Raw genomic sequence first — 17761 nt, forward strand, 5'->3', positions numbered from 1 at the left:
GAGATGGTAGAAAGCATTCCGTGCCACTGAGGCTACCTGAGCCTCAAGAGACAGGGAAGGGTTGAAAAGAACTCCCAAGCTACGAACCTGTTCTTTCAAGGGGAGTGTAACCCCATCCAGAACAGGGTAAACATCCACCATCTGGGCAGAGAAGGCACTCACTAACAGCGTCTCGGTCTTGTCTGGATTAAGCTTCAGTATGTTAGCTCCCATCCAATCCATTATCGCGGCCAGGCAACAGTTTAGTACGTTAACAGCCTCACCTGAGGAAGATGCAAAGGAGAAATAGAGTTGCGTGTCATCAGCGTACTGGTGACAACGCACTCCAAAACTCCTGATGACCGCACCCAGCGGCTTCATATAGATGTTGAAAAGCATGGGGGACAGTACCGATCCCTGTGGGACTCCACAATGGAGAGTCCAGGGTGTCGAGCAGTGTTCCCCAAGCACTACCTTCTGGTGACGACCCACCAAGTAGGAGCGGAGCCACCACCAAGCAGTACCCCCAACTCCCAACTCCGTGAGCCGTCCCAGAAGGATACCATGGTCGATGGTATCAAAAGCAGCTGAGAGATCAAGGAGAATCAACAGGGTCACACTCCCCCTGTCCCTCTCCCGACAAAGGTCATCATACAGGGCGACCAAGGCTGTTTCGGTACCAAACCCAGGCCTAAAACCGGATTGAAATGGATCAAAATAATCAGTGTCATCTAAGAGCCCCTGGAGCTGGCCGGCCACCACCCGTTCCAGAACCTTGCCCAGGAACAGAACATTCGCCACAGGTCTATAGTTGTTCAAGTTATCTGGGTCCAAGGAGGGTTTCTTCAGGAGCGGTCTCACTACTGCCGCTTTTAAGCAGTCAGGGACCACACCCTCTCGCAAAGAGGCATTGATGACCTCCTTGGCCCAGCCGGCGGTTCCGGTCCTGCCAGCTTTCACCAGCCAAGAGGGGCAAGGATCCAGCACAGACGTGGTCGCCCGCACCAGTCCAAGGATCTTGTCAACATCCTCGAGCTGCACCAACTGAAACTCATCCAATAAATGAGGACAAGACCGTGGTCTGGATGCTTCATTGAATCCAACTGCTATAATATTGGAGTCTAAGTCCCGACGAATGCAAGCGATCTTAGTTTGGAAGTGTCCGGCGAACTCATCACAACGGGCTACAGATGGATCTATAGTGTCCCGAGGGCCAAGATGTAAAAGCCCTCGTACAGTTTTAAAAAGCTCCGCTGGGCGGGAGAGTGATGCCTTAATACTGACAGCAAAGTAACTCTTTTTTGTTGATGGCCATTGTAGTCCAGCAACATCAGCAGGGCCACAGGTTCCCCGTCCCCATGGTATTCATGCTTCATAGGAATGCATCCAAACACCTGCACACACACACACACACACACACACATACACAGAAAAATGCCTATAAAATGCTCCTTATGCCACGTATTTGTTGGATCCTCTAGTAACAGAGGTACTGTACTTCTCCAAAAGTTGACTGACATACATTTATAAACCCTCTTAATAGGTGGATACTTGTGATTCCACTGCAACTCTGAAGATTTTTTCTTCAGAGTTTTTTATTATCCAACAATAAAAAGTACAGAGAGGTTTATTTCATTCATATGAAAATGCCCTGGCACAAGTAAGTGATAAATCATGCAGAGAGTTGAGTGCAGGAAGCTTGCATGCAAGGAGTAGCCAATGAATGAGCAGAACGGATGGAGAGAGGTCATCATAAGTAATGCCCTATTCCCTCTTTTGTTGTTGTTGCCACTTCATGATGGCACCTGATGGTGGACTCCTCCTGGGATGTACAACTGTGCTTTCTCCTCATGTAAGTATCCTGTGTAGGGGAGGTTAGGTGAATGAAAATGCCCAGATGAGGAGGGCACCATTAGATGCTGCCACTGACCATTAAGAAAGAAGAAGGTGCAGTAAGAGAGAGTGTACACCAATCAATTCCCCCCTTTTCTTTCTCCCTCTCTTCCCTAACTCAGTGGTTTCCTGTTCTGTTTGTGTAGAGAGTCCATATCCTGCCTTTTATATAAGGAGGAGCTTCATCTCAATCTTTGTTGAAAAATGTTAACCAGTTCCTGGTTGAAAATTGTCAGCAGTTAAAATAGGCATATGTGACTATCATCTTTCAGCGAGAACCATTACGGTTAATATCACTGATTCTTCTGCATTATTTATCTTTCTGTTTTTTTTAAAAAATTCTAGGTGTCAGCTGCCCATCTAACAAAGTTTACACAGCATGTGGTTCTTCTCAAGAGGAGACTTGCAAATCAGGGTAATTACATTCCTGCTAGCCCAGTACCATCTATCTGAGTGAACTGATGTGATAAGCTCTTTGGTACTGTTGTTTAGTATAATGCATGTGTATCGTATATCATGCAGTAGAATTCCCATCCGCTCCTTTGTAGTCAACATTCTTACATGCTGGAAACCACACTATCTGACCCTGGAAATCCCAAACCCATTGTGCATACACACCCTCATTTGGCCAGGGATCCAGTATGTGTGCTGGTGGAGGAAGCACACCAGGCCTGCACATCCGGGGCTACATGTGACATAGGTGTCACATGCATGCTATGCTACGACCGTAGTCCCAATTTACATGATGTTTTACTCTGCTTTTGAGGGGGGAGGATCACATGAATCAGGCCTATTTGCATGTTGCCTCAGCACACGTTCCTTTGCTGTGGAGAGGCACACATGTTCTTTCACTATGAGAATACAAATCACACTTGGATGTGCCCAATTCCTCATAATGCATTTACTCAGCACTTGGTGATTCTCAGATCGATGTGGAAAGAGCCTCCATTGGAATGTATTTTGCATGCTCGTGTGCTTACACAAATTATTTCATACATAAAAGATGGTACGAAACAGGCAGCTTGGTCCTTACTGTATCTGAGCTGTAGTAACTCCACAAGTCCTGCTGGCCAGATTATGTATGAGTTTTGTTACCTGAAAGTTTATAGAATTCTTCTCCTGAGCCACCACATCATTCTTGCACAAACCCCTATCAGTATATGTTAATTCCAGCACTCAGCACAAATAAATATATGACATCCACATGTGGACGCTAGAATGCAGTGCAATACCATAATCAAGACCATCACCAAAGTCAGAACTATTACTTGCTCCGCTGCTGTTCAGAAAGTTATGGCTTCAGCTGTATAGATATAGATACAAATATAGATGAAGACATGTGGATAGACATAGCTAGATATGCCACAGATTTCTTATTTGAAATGTCATTGACTTAAGCAATACATTTCTCTCATGCTATATGAGAACAGTTGTGACTTCCTGGGCTATTCATCTGTTGCAGCTTAATTGGAGTCAACCAAACTCAGCAAATTGAAGGCTGCTTCTGCCCTGAAGGGACTACACTTTATGATGCTGGTGTGGATGTCTGTGTGAAAACCTGTGGTGAGTTTTCATTCTGATTTTTCTTCCAGAAATTTGGGGTGCAGTTCTATGGAACTTGGGAGGGCATTGCAGGGATTTTGTAGATCTCTTTCTCCATAGGCAGAGATGGCAATTCCTTGGTGGATCCCGAGATCTGCCCGTAGAGGCCTCCTCATTGCAGCTGTGGAAACCTGCACAGCTGTTCCTCTTTTGCTGATGGTGTTCCACCAGTGCTAGGAATAGGAGCAGGACCCATCAGGGGGAGATGAGAAACGGGTCCAAAGCTCTCCCATTTCTTCAATATGCCTCAGACTGGAAGGAAGAGTATGCCAACCACAGAGTCGGTGCATTTTGTTTTCCTCCAGCCCTCTCCCCTTCTTCTGACCTGGTTGGCACAAGAGCAGGAGGAATTTGGCAGCTCTTTCACCACATATTCCCCCTACCCCACCCTCACTGTATTTCTCTGCCTGATAAGTGACTTTCAGGAACTGTAACATGAGTAATAGAGGTTTTCTTTATTCTGCTTGCAGGATGTGTTGGACCAGATAATATACCAAGGAAGGTAATCACATATCTGTTTGTTTTGTGCTCATTTTGTGTTGAATTCTAAGCATTCCATTGTAAGTTTACTTTACTTCAAAATCCCAACAACTTTTTTTTTAATGTAGCATATTCCAAATGGCCTACCAAAATTTGCTGCCACAGTCACAATTTTTGAGCAAAAATGGTCTGGGAAGGTATATTGCCCAGTCACAGTTTTTCAGTATGTTGTTGTTGAAAGATTCAGGGGCTTTCCATGGGTGGAGACAGCACTGCTTTGGTCTTTTTTGTGTGTCTGTGTGTACAATTTATTTTCACCATCCTGTGGCAGTGATGAATCTCCTCTTGGAAGGTGGCAGTCACCATTTTCTCCCAAGAATGCTGTGCAACGTTGGGCATTCTTGGTGGGAAAAAAGAGAGGCAGATATCAGTTGCTGGCAACTGCAGGAGGTGCGAGTGCTGTTGCACTCAAGTCCTGCTTGTGGGCTTCCCATAGACATCTGGATGGCCACTGCAAGAACAGGATGGTGGACTAGATGGGCCACTGGCCTGATCCAACAGGGCTCTTCTTATCTTGGCAGCTGGTGCCTGCCAAGAGGAGATCCGTCATCACCATGGGTGGTGATGGCCTTGCCTTTATCATAGACAGTTGATGTGGTATAATGGGTAGAGAGTCAGACTAGGGCATGAGAGACCAGGGTGCAAATCCCCACTCACCCAAAAGCCCACTTAATGATCTTGGGTTAGTCATTATATCTCAGCCAAACCTACCTCACAGGGTTAAGGATAAATAATGGAGAAAATGAAGGAGAACCATATATGCCATCTTGAGCTCTTGGGAGGAAAAGTGGGGTATAATGAAATGGACAGAAGTGGGAAAAATAAAAAAGATCATTGCTTCCGCATATGATAAGCCCCAGAAGCTTTCAAATAATTTCACATCTCCCGTCAAATCACCTTGCATTTGGGGGTTCTCCAAAATTTGTACTACTGAATGTTCTGTAGCAAGAACTTAAGCCTAATTAATTTATTAGCCCCCTTCTGCTCTCTCCTAAAATCCGTGTAACAGTTATTTATTTATTTCATTTATTTATTTTAAAACTGTATAGCCTGCCCTTCCTTGGTACTGATACTATGATGGGTGCAGCAAAAAACAAACAAGGAAATGAAACAACCATAAGTAAAACAACAAAGCAATTCTTGAAAGCACCAGCAAACAAAGACAACTAAAAACAACAACTAAACAGAGGAGATGACTAAAACTGCTACTCTCTAGAAACCTAAAAAGTCTGAATAAACAGACATATTCACTTAGTGCTGAAATGACAACAATGTTGGGGCTTGAGGTACCCGTAAGGCATGGTTAAGGAAGTGGCCAACCCTCCATGGGCAACTTTAACAGGTGGGCTGGGCTGCCCACCTGTCAATCACTTGATGTTATTTGATATCACATGATTTAATCTTGTAGCCATGGATGCAAAGGAAGGGTTTCCCTTTGCAGCCATGGCTTGAACTACAAAAAAAGAACCTTCATTTGTAGCCACGGTTTGAAATAAGGGCTTCTTGAATTTGGTGCCTTTTTCTGTCGCCAAGCAGGGTGGCAGAAAAAAGGTGCCAAATCTAAAAAGTGCCCATTTTAAGCCATGGCTGCAAAGGAAGATTTTTTCTTTGCAATTGAAGCCATAGCTGCAAAGTAAGAAATGGCAGCGCTCTTAGCTTTCACTCCTGATTTGTCCTTTTGAATTTGGGACTGTGGCTGGACCTATCCCACACCTGATATTATATGACATCAAGTGATGAACAGGTGGCCATGGTTATGCCTAAACAGCTTTGTGGGCCAAATGGGGAGGCCTGGTGGACCTAATTAGGCCAGGGGGGTGGATGTTCCCCATGCTGCTCTATGGAGAGGGCATTTCCAAACAGGGACAAGTTATAGGAGACATTCAACATGGGCAGAATTCAGTTTTGTTTTGCTTTACATCCTGTAGGCATTCACATACTTACATATTTACCTTTCCTCATTGACAGTTTGGGGAGCAGTTTGAGTTTGACTGCAAGAAGTGCAGTTGCCTGGAAGGAGGCAGTGGCATTACCTGTGAGCCCCTCAAATGCCCAGAAACAGATAATGATGAACAGTGTGAAGGGGAAGGATTTCACAAGATCATTGAAGTCAATCCTGACAACAAATGCTGTTCTAAAACCACTTGTGGTAAGTCCATTTTGGGAGCCCTTTGCATTTCAAACATCTGCATTGGAGCAACCATAGGGCAATGGTAAAGCAAAAACATTACATGTATATGGCTGTAGGTTCACTTTCTAGCACCACCAGTTTTCAGACAGTAGAGATACAGCATACTGGAAAATCCCTGTCAATTCAGGTAAACAAAGTTATTGGTCTGACTCAGTGATAAGTTTTTCTTATTGATTGATTGATTAATTGATTGATTGATTGCGCTTGTATACCGCCCCATAGCCGAAGCGCTCTGGGCAGTTTGCAGCAACCAAAAACATTAAAACAAATATATATAATTTAAAACACATATTTTAAAAACAATTTAAAACACAATTTAAACATTTAAAACAATATAAAAATTTAAAACACATGCTAAAATGCCTGGGCGAAGAGGAAAGTCTTGACCTGGTGCCGAAAAGATAACAGTGTTGGCGCCAGGCTATTTTAGTATGGAAAAAATGGTCAACAAGGTATTCCAGCAGTAGCCCTTGGTGGGGTGGGGTGGGCGGGGTGGGTGTTGCTCACCTGGCTTCCCAGTGCAGTGTGCCACTGCCAGTTACCGAGAGGGAGACGGGCAAGGTGATGGGGAGCTGGTGTGGACACAGTGGCAGGAGTGACAGATTGCCCCCTTCGGCTGCTACTGCATCCCATAGACTGAAGAACCATTCTATCCTTTTAACTACATTTCCCCTAACAATGGGAGTATTCCCATTTCATGATACACAGTTACTTCACAGTTCGATATTTATTTGCAAGATTCATGGTTAATTCACTGTTCAGTAGTCCTGGTTGAAAACAATTTAAGGAATTTCCCACTGTTTCTGTAATACCATTTTGCCTTTTCTTTTTCACAGTATGCAACGCCACTGACTGCACAACACAGCCTTCTCCATGTAAGCCAGGGTTTGAGGCCGTTACTGACACTCCTGCAGGCAGCTGCTGTCCTGTTTATCGATGTGGTAAGTCTATTTTAACACATTATGAAAGGATCAGCATACCCTTTGGGAGGTTCAGAAAAACCTTCTGATCCTAAGCATACTTAGCATTAGAAGTATCTACCTGCTCTTAGTGGAATTTACTTCCAGGTTGTTGTGCTCATCTTACAGCCTAATGCAGGGGTAACCAACATGGTGCTCTCAAGGTGTTGCTGGACTACACTCTCCATCATCCCTGATGACTGACTCTGCTGGCTGATGGGAGTTGTAGTCCGACAACATCTGGGGAGCCACATGCTCCTCAACCCTGCTATGTAGGGAAGTATGGCAGGGAGCTATATAATAGTAATGATTTGTAAGTATCCAGTTGTCTTCAAATATGAAGTCTTTTCAATGTTGCCTTCTTTTTCCTTTTTTATTTTTTTGTAGATCCCAAAGGAGTTTGTGTGGTTAACAATAATGAATACAAGGTAAACATTTCCTTTTCCTTCTGACTCTAAGGGATGAAAACAATTTCATCTTGTAACAGAAGTTCCATGAAGTGATTTCTTTATTTGTCCTTTTTAAGAGCCCAGATACACATCCCATTTTACTAGTGAGCTTAAATTTTTCAGTAAATGCTGGTAAGTTCCAAAGAACTTAACAGCACCTCTTTCTGTATGTCTACTGAAACACTGAGTTCAGTGGGGTTTGCTCACAGGAAAGTATGTACAGGATTCGTGCTTTAGGCTGCAGTTACTAGGAGCTAGCCCCATGGAACCTGGGAGGACTTTGTTCTGAGCAGACAGCAGCATAGTATTGCACTGTGAAACAATCAGCAGCAGAGTGTGAAAGGGGTGGAGCAGCAGACGTGCCCTCCCAGTGGTAGCACTGCGGCTCACAGGGCAGGGCAAGATGAGGTGGCATCAAGATTGAGGGGTGGGGCTCCAACCCAGAGCTCCCCCAAACTTGCCACTTTCTCATACCACCCCATCTGCATCCTGGAGAATGCAGTGCTGCTGCTGCTGGGAAGTCACTGCTGCCGATCCACCCCCCTGATGCAGCACGGTTGCTGCTCCGACCTATCCCTACCCCGCCTCTGCCGCTAGGAACAATGAAATGAACAAAAGTGTGAATGGAGCAAGGATAGATATTCAGGAGGCAATAAGCAAGAGCTAAAAATGAAATGGAATGAGATTTAAGAATCCATGTGGAAGATTGAAAGTTATTGCTGCCGCTCATTGCTGCCATTCTCATATTATCCCATTTTTGTAGTAATTTTGTACCTAAAGGAATATAAACAGGTATATTTCATGTTGTGCTTTGCTAAGTTGAACTTTTGCTCTCCTATTGTAGCCTGGTTCAGAAGTCTTAGGAGACAAGTGCCAGCAATGTTTCTGCACAAAGCAAAGAGACAACAGTACTAATCTGAATATTGTCAGTTGCAGCCCTGTCCCATGCACTGAGACATGTCAACCAGTAAGTATTATCCACTTAAAAAACAAACAAAACAAAGCCCAGTCACTATAAATGTTTATGGAACAATGGTTGTAAGTGAAATGGGTCTGATCAGCATGACTCAGGCCTACTTTATACAACGTCCCACTTGTACATCATAACATCTTTCCACATACAAGTTGAAGCTGGTATGAGTAAGCGTGTTTAGTGGTACCCCTCTCCAGGTATTCCCCCTCCATCATGTGAGGGGGAAGAGTAGGGGCATGCTGTCTGACCCCAAGCTCTCCCTCTCATTGCCATCACTACTCCCATGGCCCTTCATGTGATGGAACTGAACTTCTGGAGCACGGACCCTTTTCTACTCAAGTAGGCTCCCTGCACTGTTTAAAACCCTCATCTTCCATACACCGTTCCAAGCTGGGTTCACACACCAGTACATGTAGGATCTGTCACAGTTGTCAGTGTCTGAAATGGCCCATAAAACCGTTTATCATTTCACAGGCACATAACAAATACATCTATAAGCGGGGACATTGCATTTGGGGTAAATTAAGATGTTGAGTGACCACCACAGATGGAAGCTGAACTTGTCTCCCATTCAAAAGCAGTTCTACTGTCCATTCATGGCTAAAATGGCAATCCAGGGACCCAGCAGGGAGTGGTGGCATGGCCAGCTTAGGCCAGTGAGGAGCCCTTTTAAACTGATATGGCTGGTTGGCTAGAATCCTGCACAGTAGCACTACACAATGCAAGATTTTACTGCAGATCCCATTTGTACATCATAACTGAGCATCTCTTTCTCCATAGGGATATTCTCTTATACAACAGCCTGGTGACTGCTGTGGGAAATGTGTGCAGACAAGCTGTGTTATACAAACACAAGATAATGATGTTCTCATCTTGGCAGTAAGTGTTTTTCGAAAGATGGTAAGATCAAATAGTAATGATTCTCTTGTAATTCTTAACTTCTGATGCAAGAGAGAAAGCAACTAGCATGGAGAGAAAGACTTTGATTGGACATCTCCAAATCAATCAATAAAATCCACACCCACGTATTTCATGACCCATTATCCTCATGATGCCTAAGTCTCTGTGTGAGCTCCTGGTGGTGCACATTCATTCTGAAAACAAATGAAAAAGGAATCAAATGCATTCCCATTAGTTTTATATTTTTTTAAATATAAAAAGAATATATAACTAAAAATGAATGTACCTTCATTTTTATTTTCAAATTTTCATTTTCTAAATTTGTTTTGTCCAATCGGCCTAAACTAGGATGCCCTGAGGGAGCAGTAGATTACCTGAAAATGTGGATGGGTGACACCAAAGTTATAGGCAGCCAAAAACAAAGTGGGTCTCCATAGAATTTAAGAGGATGCTTTTTGTTACCTCTTTCATAATTGCCTCTGCAGTGGATATCCTTTTCCAATCTGACTGAAATTTGGCAGGACTAGTGCCCTGAGGGGGTAATGAAAAGTCTACAATTCCCATGCCATTTGGATGGAAATCATTAGGGTACAGGCTCCAAAAGGCTAGGTGGGTCTTCATTGAAATCAATGGCAAGATGAAAACAAAGGTTGTTAAGATGAAGAGTGAGTGAAACAAATGCAATTAAAATGGAGATAAATGCAACAAATGTGGCTTTAAAAGTTAAAAACACTTTTTCATTGCACTTCTCTAATTTCTCCGTCTTTCCCTTAGTTCCCCACTCTCCTTATTCCAGCTATCTGCTACTGACAGTACATAAACGCTTCCCTGATTGGTTACCTAGGAGTAATTATTGCTTGCTACAGGTGACCAAATGAGTGCCTATTCAGTTGCAACCCTGTTCTTAATCACTCTGACACATAATTCTTACAGTTCTTTCATTTCCACAGTACTGACACTCACTGGCCTCATTCATGAATGAGACCTATCTTAGGCAAAGAGTCGTATCTTTCCATTGCAAAAACTCATATATTTTAACCTTTCTCATGATAATGCCTGATCTGCTTTGTGAGACTTTTAGAAAACAGGAAGATGTTTAGCCAGTACTGAATTTGTTTCTTTTTCTTGAACAGCCTGGTGAGCGACGGAGTGCTCCACATGACAACTGCACTGTTTACAGCTGTGTGATCATAAACAGGCAGCTGGTCTCTTCCACCTCTTCAATAAGCTGCCCAGCATTTAATGAGGAAATGTGTCAGCCTGTGAGTAAATACTGAATATGCACATTCATTCCTGTGAAAATTCTTTAATTTGATTTAAACACATCATGACCAAGAGCTGATATAGTTGGATTTTGTGCTGTATTCTTGGATATCTTTCATTTAAAAGTGAGGATAGGTCTGAAAGAAAGAAAAGATTCTAAAAAAAATACCTGCATGATTGTTAGCTTTAGTATTGTATTGTATTGTGGTTGACTTTAAATGCTGGAGCTTCTAACTGCACCAAAACATGTTTCTATTCAGAAGGAGATGGATCCAGACCAGGTTAATTGCACTTAGTTCTCATTGATATCAATGTAAAAGTTAGTCATCATTACTAATCTAGGTCCCATTGAAATCATTGGGACAAGTGCAACTATGTCCTTCATCTGAATCTAACCTAATATAATGAAAATATCTGGTGTATCTCAGTTGCATGCATACATCCGTTTCTTCAGAAAATTTTTAAGAACAATTTCTACTGTTGAAAGTTAAAGGTTAAAAAGAAAGTTTAAAAGGAACAGGTTTTTTTTAAAAACCAGTTCCACATATAGAATTCTAAGCCAAAGACCTCCTACCTACTTGTTCTTGATTTATGAAACAAGACTAAACAAGACTTTGTTTACTGGCTTTATCCAGTAAGCACTTCAGTGGAAGGTTTTTATTTTGCCATTCTAGATGAATATACAATTCAGTAATACTTTTTTTCCCCTAGAACACCATTACGTATTTGCCTAGCGGATGCTGTAAAACATGTAAGTATTATAAATTATATATCCATGGCATCTCTCTCTGTAATAAATGAATAAACACCAAAAGGGTGATACTCGATGTTAATCATCCTCTGAGTACACCCATTGATTTCAGTGGGTCTACTCTGAGTATGACTTAGTTGGATATCACCCAAACAAATGAATAAAATGGACCAGTTGCTGTAATTTGAAAAGTTAAGCTAAAACTATGTTTGAAAGCAGTACGTTTTGCATAGGTTTTCCTGTAATGGCATTACAGCACAATTGCAACTTTACTGTGTTTAGATGCTCAGCTTTATATTTTTACTCTTCTGAAATATGATATTTAAAATGTCCAATTTAAAATCAGGAATGCAAATTATTGGAAGGTATTTTTTGTTATTAGAGAATCAAAGGCCCTAGAAACTAATCTAGGATAGGGTTTTGGTAATGGGAATAGTGTTATTTCAATAGACTACATTGGCATATACAAACCTTTCCATACAGATTTCTGAAGATCTTATGGGATCACTGATCATTTGGCCTCATTCTTTTTGAATGGTTGGTTGGTGGTTTGCAACTTGTAGAGCCTATGGTGAGTGTAGGAGGAATGGGAAGAATTCCTAGAGCCTGCTTCTCCAGGGACATGCCTGGAAAGTCTGCTGAGCTTCTGTATGCCAAACTATAATTTAAGGAGTTATCTAGGAGCCAAATACAATTTCTGCTTATGTCTTCAATTTTTGTTATTTAAATTATGGCCATAAGAGTGTGATTCCAATCTTAAGCATAGCACATAGTGAGGTGACGCTAACCTCTTCCTTCTCTAGCTTCACACAAAATAGGAATTCCCTCTCCACGTGGTTAGGGGCTTTAGGGGAAAAAATCCAATTTACTTCTGAGTAAATACGTATAGGGTTGTGTTGTTAGTTATGTTGCCAAATTGCATTAGGTATATATTCTAGGGCTGAATATTCAATAAAATGTTAAGCTTTTTGAATATCTATACACCATGGTATGCAGGGTGAACAGATATTATGGTGCCACCCTTGACTCAGTCCATGAGAGCAAAAAGCTTGAAGTTTCTGAAAGCATTTGAATGAATGTCTTTTGATACCTTTTGTTCTTCAGGTAAACCCAATGCTCAGCCAATACCAGCGCCATCGTGCTATCCCACTGAAACAAAGGACTATATCATTTATGATGGTTGCCGTTCAGCAGACCTGGTCTCTGTGACTCAGTGTGAGGGACAATGCGGAACCTCCTCACTGTATGTACACCAAATGACAATAAGATCCTGAAATGCATTTATATCCACTTGTGTACAAAGCAATCCCATATTTTCCAAACTTAATTATACAAATTTACCATGTTACTGTAAAGAACTGTGTGAAGAGACTCCTGCTTATCTGGGCATCAGATTCTCCTAATGTTTTGGACATTAACAGGCCATATGCATAAATGAAGTTGCAGAATATATACTTTCCCTTTAAAGGTGTGCTTAATTCTTCTTTAGATAGACAAATAGGAAGGCACCAATTGTAGGGAAATGAAGGGAAGAAACATCCAGGTGCTCAAGAAAAAAATTGTTATTCAGCCCACTGTGTTTCAAACTTTTCTTCCTCAGGGACACTCTTAAATGGCAATTGATACCAGATTGACACTAGTCAGAACTCAGTTTGAAATGTATTCGGATTATTTTTTTAAAAAAATTACATGCTCTTGGAGGTTTCCTCCCTTTCTCCCTCTTATTTCTCCCTTGGGTACAATCCTATGTAATTGAAAGTATGTCTCGCTGAAATCAGATAATTTTGCTGACAACTCCTCAAGAGAAGTGTGACATCTGATTATAAAAACAGTAACTAACAATAACAATAAAAATTATACAGCCATGAGAGTGACTGTATACTATAGCCAGCGTGGATTTTTCACATTCCGCAATGTTAAATTGAAAATATCCCCCATGCCATTCTGATGCTTCCCATAAGCTCATTTCAAAACAAAACCTTACAAAATTTATAGTCCTGAACTAAGAAATGCTTGTTTAACAACCCTTTCAATTTTCATGTCGATACACAAAACAGTCAGAGAGAATCGACAGTTCAAAGTCTAAAAAGAGAGGGGGAAAACTCAGAGCCCTTTTGGACTTCTTTCTGCCAGAGTTCTCATAATCTGTTGAAATTCATTAAAAATCAGCCATGTTCACAGAGTACCTGTAATCCTAATACTGACCTTGCCCCTTACTCTGAACTTCATCTTCTGCAGTTTAAAAGTTTTAAAAAATGCCTGGCTGATTTTTAATTAATTTAAGAAATATTGCCTGGAAGCCAATGATAATGTGGGGCATGCTCAATAAGAATCACCTGTCAGTGTTCTAAAAGCCTCACAGCTGCTGGGCTTGGCTAATCAGAGGGCCACACCCACACCAGACTTGATTTCACTTGAGACAGTCATGGCTTCCCTCAAAGAATCCTGGGAAGTGTAGTTTGTGAACGGTGCTGAGAGGAGACTCCTATTCCACTGAGAGAATGGTTTAACAGTCAGCTACTCTGATTAAAGGTCTGTGAGAGAAACAGGGCATCTCCTAGCAACTCTCAGCACCCTTCACTAACTACACTTCCCAGGATTCTTTGAGAGAAGCCATGACTCTCCAAAGTGAAATAAAGGCCTGGTGTGGATGTAGCCAGGGACAGCTTAGGTTTAAATTTGTGTGGGAGGCTACATGTGCCTGTTGTAGAATAAAAAGGTGGGGGAAACCCTGAAAAAGTATGATACTGTTCACAATGTTTTCCTTTTGGAAAGGAAAGGTGCTTCCCTTCTGCCCAGTGCCCACCCACCCAATCTCCTCTCACTCCCACTCCCCTTCCCCCCGCCTCTTCCCTAGGTCAGTGTTGGGCTACGACCTGGGAGACCAGGGTTCAAATCCCCACACAGCCATGAAGCTGACTGGGTGACCTTGGGCCAGTCACTGCCTCTCAGCCTCAGAGGAACGCAGCGGTGAAACTACCTCTGAATACCATTTACCATGAAAACCCTATTCAAAGGGACGCCATAGGTGGGGATCGACTTGAAGGCTGTCCATTTCCATTTTCAAATATGATTGCATAGAAATAAATCCCACTGAACTCAGAAAGTATGCAAATGATCAAACCCACCCTCCCTTCTCTTCCCTCCTATCCCCTCCCTCTTGCCCCTTCCCGCCCCTTCCTTTGCCCCTCCCTCCCCATCTCCGTCCCCTTCCAATCCCCTCCTTCCCCCTCCCCCTCCCCTTCCTCCTCCGCATGGTCAGTTTTACCTATCTTAAGCATGATTCCATGGAAGTAAATACCACTGAACTCTATAAGCATGCATATGATCAAACCTGCCCTCTTCTCCCCCTTCCTTTGCCCCCCTCCAATACACCCCTTCCCACTCCCACTCCTCCTCCCCCATGGTCAGGTTTTCCTATCCTAACCAAGATTGCATAGGAGTAAATCCCATTGAACTCAATAAGCATGCAAATGATCAGATCTACTTTCCCCCTCTTTCCCCTCTCCTCTCCCTTCCTCCTCCCCTCCCCTCTTCCTTCTTCCTCCTCCCCTGCCCACTCCAGCCCTCCCTCCCTCCCCCCTGGTCAGATTTACCTATCCTAAGCATGATTGCACGGGAGTAAATCACACTGAATTCAATAAACATGCAAATGATCAAACCTGTCCTTCTCCACCCCTCTCCCTCCTGCCTGCTCCCATCCCAGTCTTCCCCTCTGCGTTTCCTCCCCTCCCTCCTCCTCCTCCTGCCCTCCCCATCCCCTGTAGTCAGTTTCACGTTTCACCTATCCTAAGCATGATTGCAGGGGAGTAAATCCCATTGACTCAATAAGCATGCAAATGATCAATCCATTCTCAGCAAACTTGCACAGGATCCCATTTCTTACCTCCCAGATTAAAAAGCAGAGAAATTCACTAATAGGCAAAAAACCTTGCGGTTTAAGAACGTACCTATAACCCACAGCTATTTCTATCAAACTTTAAAAAGCAGGGAAATTGGGCAGCTATAGTGCTGTGCTGATCTTGTTTTAGCAGGGAGGAAGCAACATTATTAAGAGTTGATATAGTTCAGATGGTTACTTTGAATATGTCTGATTTACTTTGCAATTTTAGTGAAGTTTCCTATAGGAAATCATTTTCTTTTGTTTCTGTTTCTGTGAACATGTGAAGTACAGCAACACTTTGCAAAATTTACACTAAAAAAACTCCAAACATAATTGTGGAATAATGGCACTGACTTCTGCAGAATAGTCTCCAGTGGACCTCAGCAGTGTCTCAATTTGCACAAGATAAAACAGTGGGAGGTGAAATATATTCTAGCAAAATGCTAGGTGTGCTCTATGTTTTTAATTGACTGTGCCCACCTTGCCTTAAATGAAGTGGTTTAAACATAGCAGGATGAAAACATGCATCCTCTTTTCTCCAATAGCTAGAATAATTGAAGTAGCAACATATTGTAATCAGTCTGATTTTACATCAGACTGCAGTTTCGGATTCCACTGTTAATACACCCAAAATAGAAATAGAACATAACCTCCAATTTGAAACACAAAAGGCTGTCTTCACTATCATATGACATTGACCAATAAAAAGGCTTTGAAATTAATAAAATTAAATTTGACACAGATTTCTGGGATAAATGAGGGAAATAAAATTTTCTAGTTTAGATTCTGTAGAAACATTAGTAAGACAGGAAAGAAGCAAAGTAAGAAGAACACCAACAAACATACAAAAATATAATTCTCTATCTTTGGAGATGGCAGGTGTTGCCACCACTCACCATATGCTCAGAGGCACATGTTAGCAAATTCTTCCAAGCTACACAGGAAGTGGATTGGACTGTGAAAGACCAACCCAAATGGTGTTTGCATTTTGACCAATTTATAGGGCAGTACAATATCTCAGAGAGGAGTTCAGGTCTCCTGCTCCCCTGGTGCATTCACTATAGCTGCCCAATTTCCCTGCTTTTTCAAGTTTGATAGAAATAACTGTGGGCTATAGGTACGTTCTTAAACCGCAAGGCTTTTTACCTATTAGTGAATAACAATAAAGGATTGGAAAAAGATATGAAAGGAATCTAACAAGAAAAACATTTTCAATAATAACAAATATTTGTATAGTACTTTTGAGAGTTCAAAGCACTTCACAGAAACAAGAGGTAGAGTTTTTCTAATATTACACCCCCAGTCTTTAACTGCTGCTCAGTCACTAAAATTGCTCTTAATTTCAATCTATTGCACACAGTAACTCTTTTTTTTTGTCTTCTCATGCTACAAAAACAGATACTCAGTTGAAGCCAACTCAATGGCGCACAAGTGCACTTGCTGCAGGGAAGCAAAAATGAGCATGAAGGAGATCACACTGCTGTGCCCTGATGGGAAGAACAAGCGGCACCGCTACCTTCATGTGGAAACTTGTGAGTGTCTCAGTACCGAGTGTGACCAGTCACACTCATCGAATTAGTCCCGCAAGAGCACAGCAGAAAGTAGCACGGAAGAGTCCAAGGATAAGGAACAGAATGCTGTGGAGCGTGTCACAAAGGCAATTGATATGTCAAAGGTCCATTTCATGAAGGGCTAAACAACAGGTTACAAGTGAAGCAAGAAAAAGGTTCAAGGGACTACACAGGTGGTGATTGTTTTCATTCATAATTCAGTGCTTGGCCTTATTTTCCACAGTCCTCTTAATATGACTGGTTCTCATTGTGCTTGCTTTATTTATTTGTGTTTTTTAAAAATAATTGGAGAAACGTTTTTCCAGAGTTAAAGAGAATGGGAGGGTTTATGTATTGGACTTTTGAGTTAGCTTCTTTCTGCTTTGAATAAATAAAGGCACATTTCAAAACTGAAGTCTTGGCATCCAGTTTTCTTCGTAATCACCTGCACTCTGGCACTTTTTAAGACTAAGGGAACATGATGTTCACTTCAGGAGTTCCAAGAGAAAATGGCAATGCTTATACATTTTCTGAAACAGCAAATGGCCTGCCCCTGCCTCCATTGGTGCTCCCCTGTTTTCAGAGCTTGGAAAAATTAGTTTTTTGGACTACAACTCCCATCAGCCCAATCCAGTGGCCATGCTGGTTGGGGCTGATGGGAGTTGTAGTTCAAAAAAGTAACTTTTCCAAGCTCTGCCTGTTTTTAATCTCCTGGTATTTTCTTTCTTTGCAGTGTCTGTGGGTGGCTTCATCAAATCTCATGGCTTTCAGTAGCACCTACATGCTGATGATACCTAGCTTTCCCCCAGACCTTTCCCCTCAATCCAG

The 17761-nt window shown here is 42.2% G+C and overlaps 1 protein-coding gene across 1 annotated transcript in view; it reads left to right on the top strand.

Annotated features, from left to right (window-relative positions):
• The window catches only part of MUC2 (mucin 2, oligomeric mucus/gel-forming), a 98083-nt gene extending 80756 nt beyond the window's left edge, over window positions 1–17327 (top strand). Inside the window, exons 43-54 of the mRNA XM_061610096.1 lie at window positions 2218–2287; window positions 3335–3435; window positions 3945–3976; window positions 5983–6163; window positions 7042–7146; window positions 7552–7592; window positions 8458–8580; window positions 9367–9465; window positions 10620–10748; window positions 11461–11500; window positions 12605–12743; window positions 16782–17327. Of these exons, the coding sequence (XP_061466080.1) occupies window positions 2218–2287; window positions 3335–3435; window positions 3945–3976; window positions 5983–6163; window positions 7042–7146; window positions 7552–7592; window positions 8458–8580; window positions 9367–9465; window positions 10620–10748; window positions 11461–11500; window positions 12605–12743; window positions 16782–16962 (1241 nt within the window). The 3' untranslated portion in view covers window positions 16963–17327. The remainder of the gene's footprint in view (window positions 1–2217; window positions 2288–3334; window positions 3436–3944; window positions 3977–5982; window positions 6164–7041; window positions 7147–7551; window positions 7593–8457; window positions 8581–9366; window positions 9466–10619; window positions 10749–11460; window positions 11501–12604; window positions 12744–16781) is intronic.
• Window positions 17328–17761: the final 434 nt, after the last annotated feature.

This window comes from Rhineura floridana, chromosome 2 (assembly GCF_030035675.1).
Source record: "Rhineura floridana isolate rRhiFlo1 chromosome 2, rRhiFlo1.hap2, whole genome shotgun sequence".
Lineage (NCBI taxonomy): Eukaryota > Metazoa > Chordata > Lepidosauria > Squamata > Rhineuridae > Rhineura > Rhineura floridana.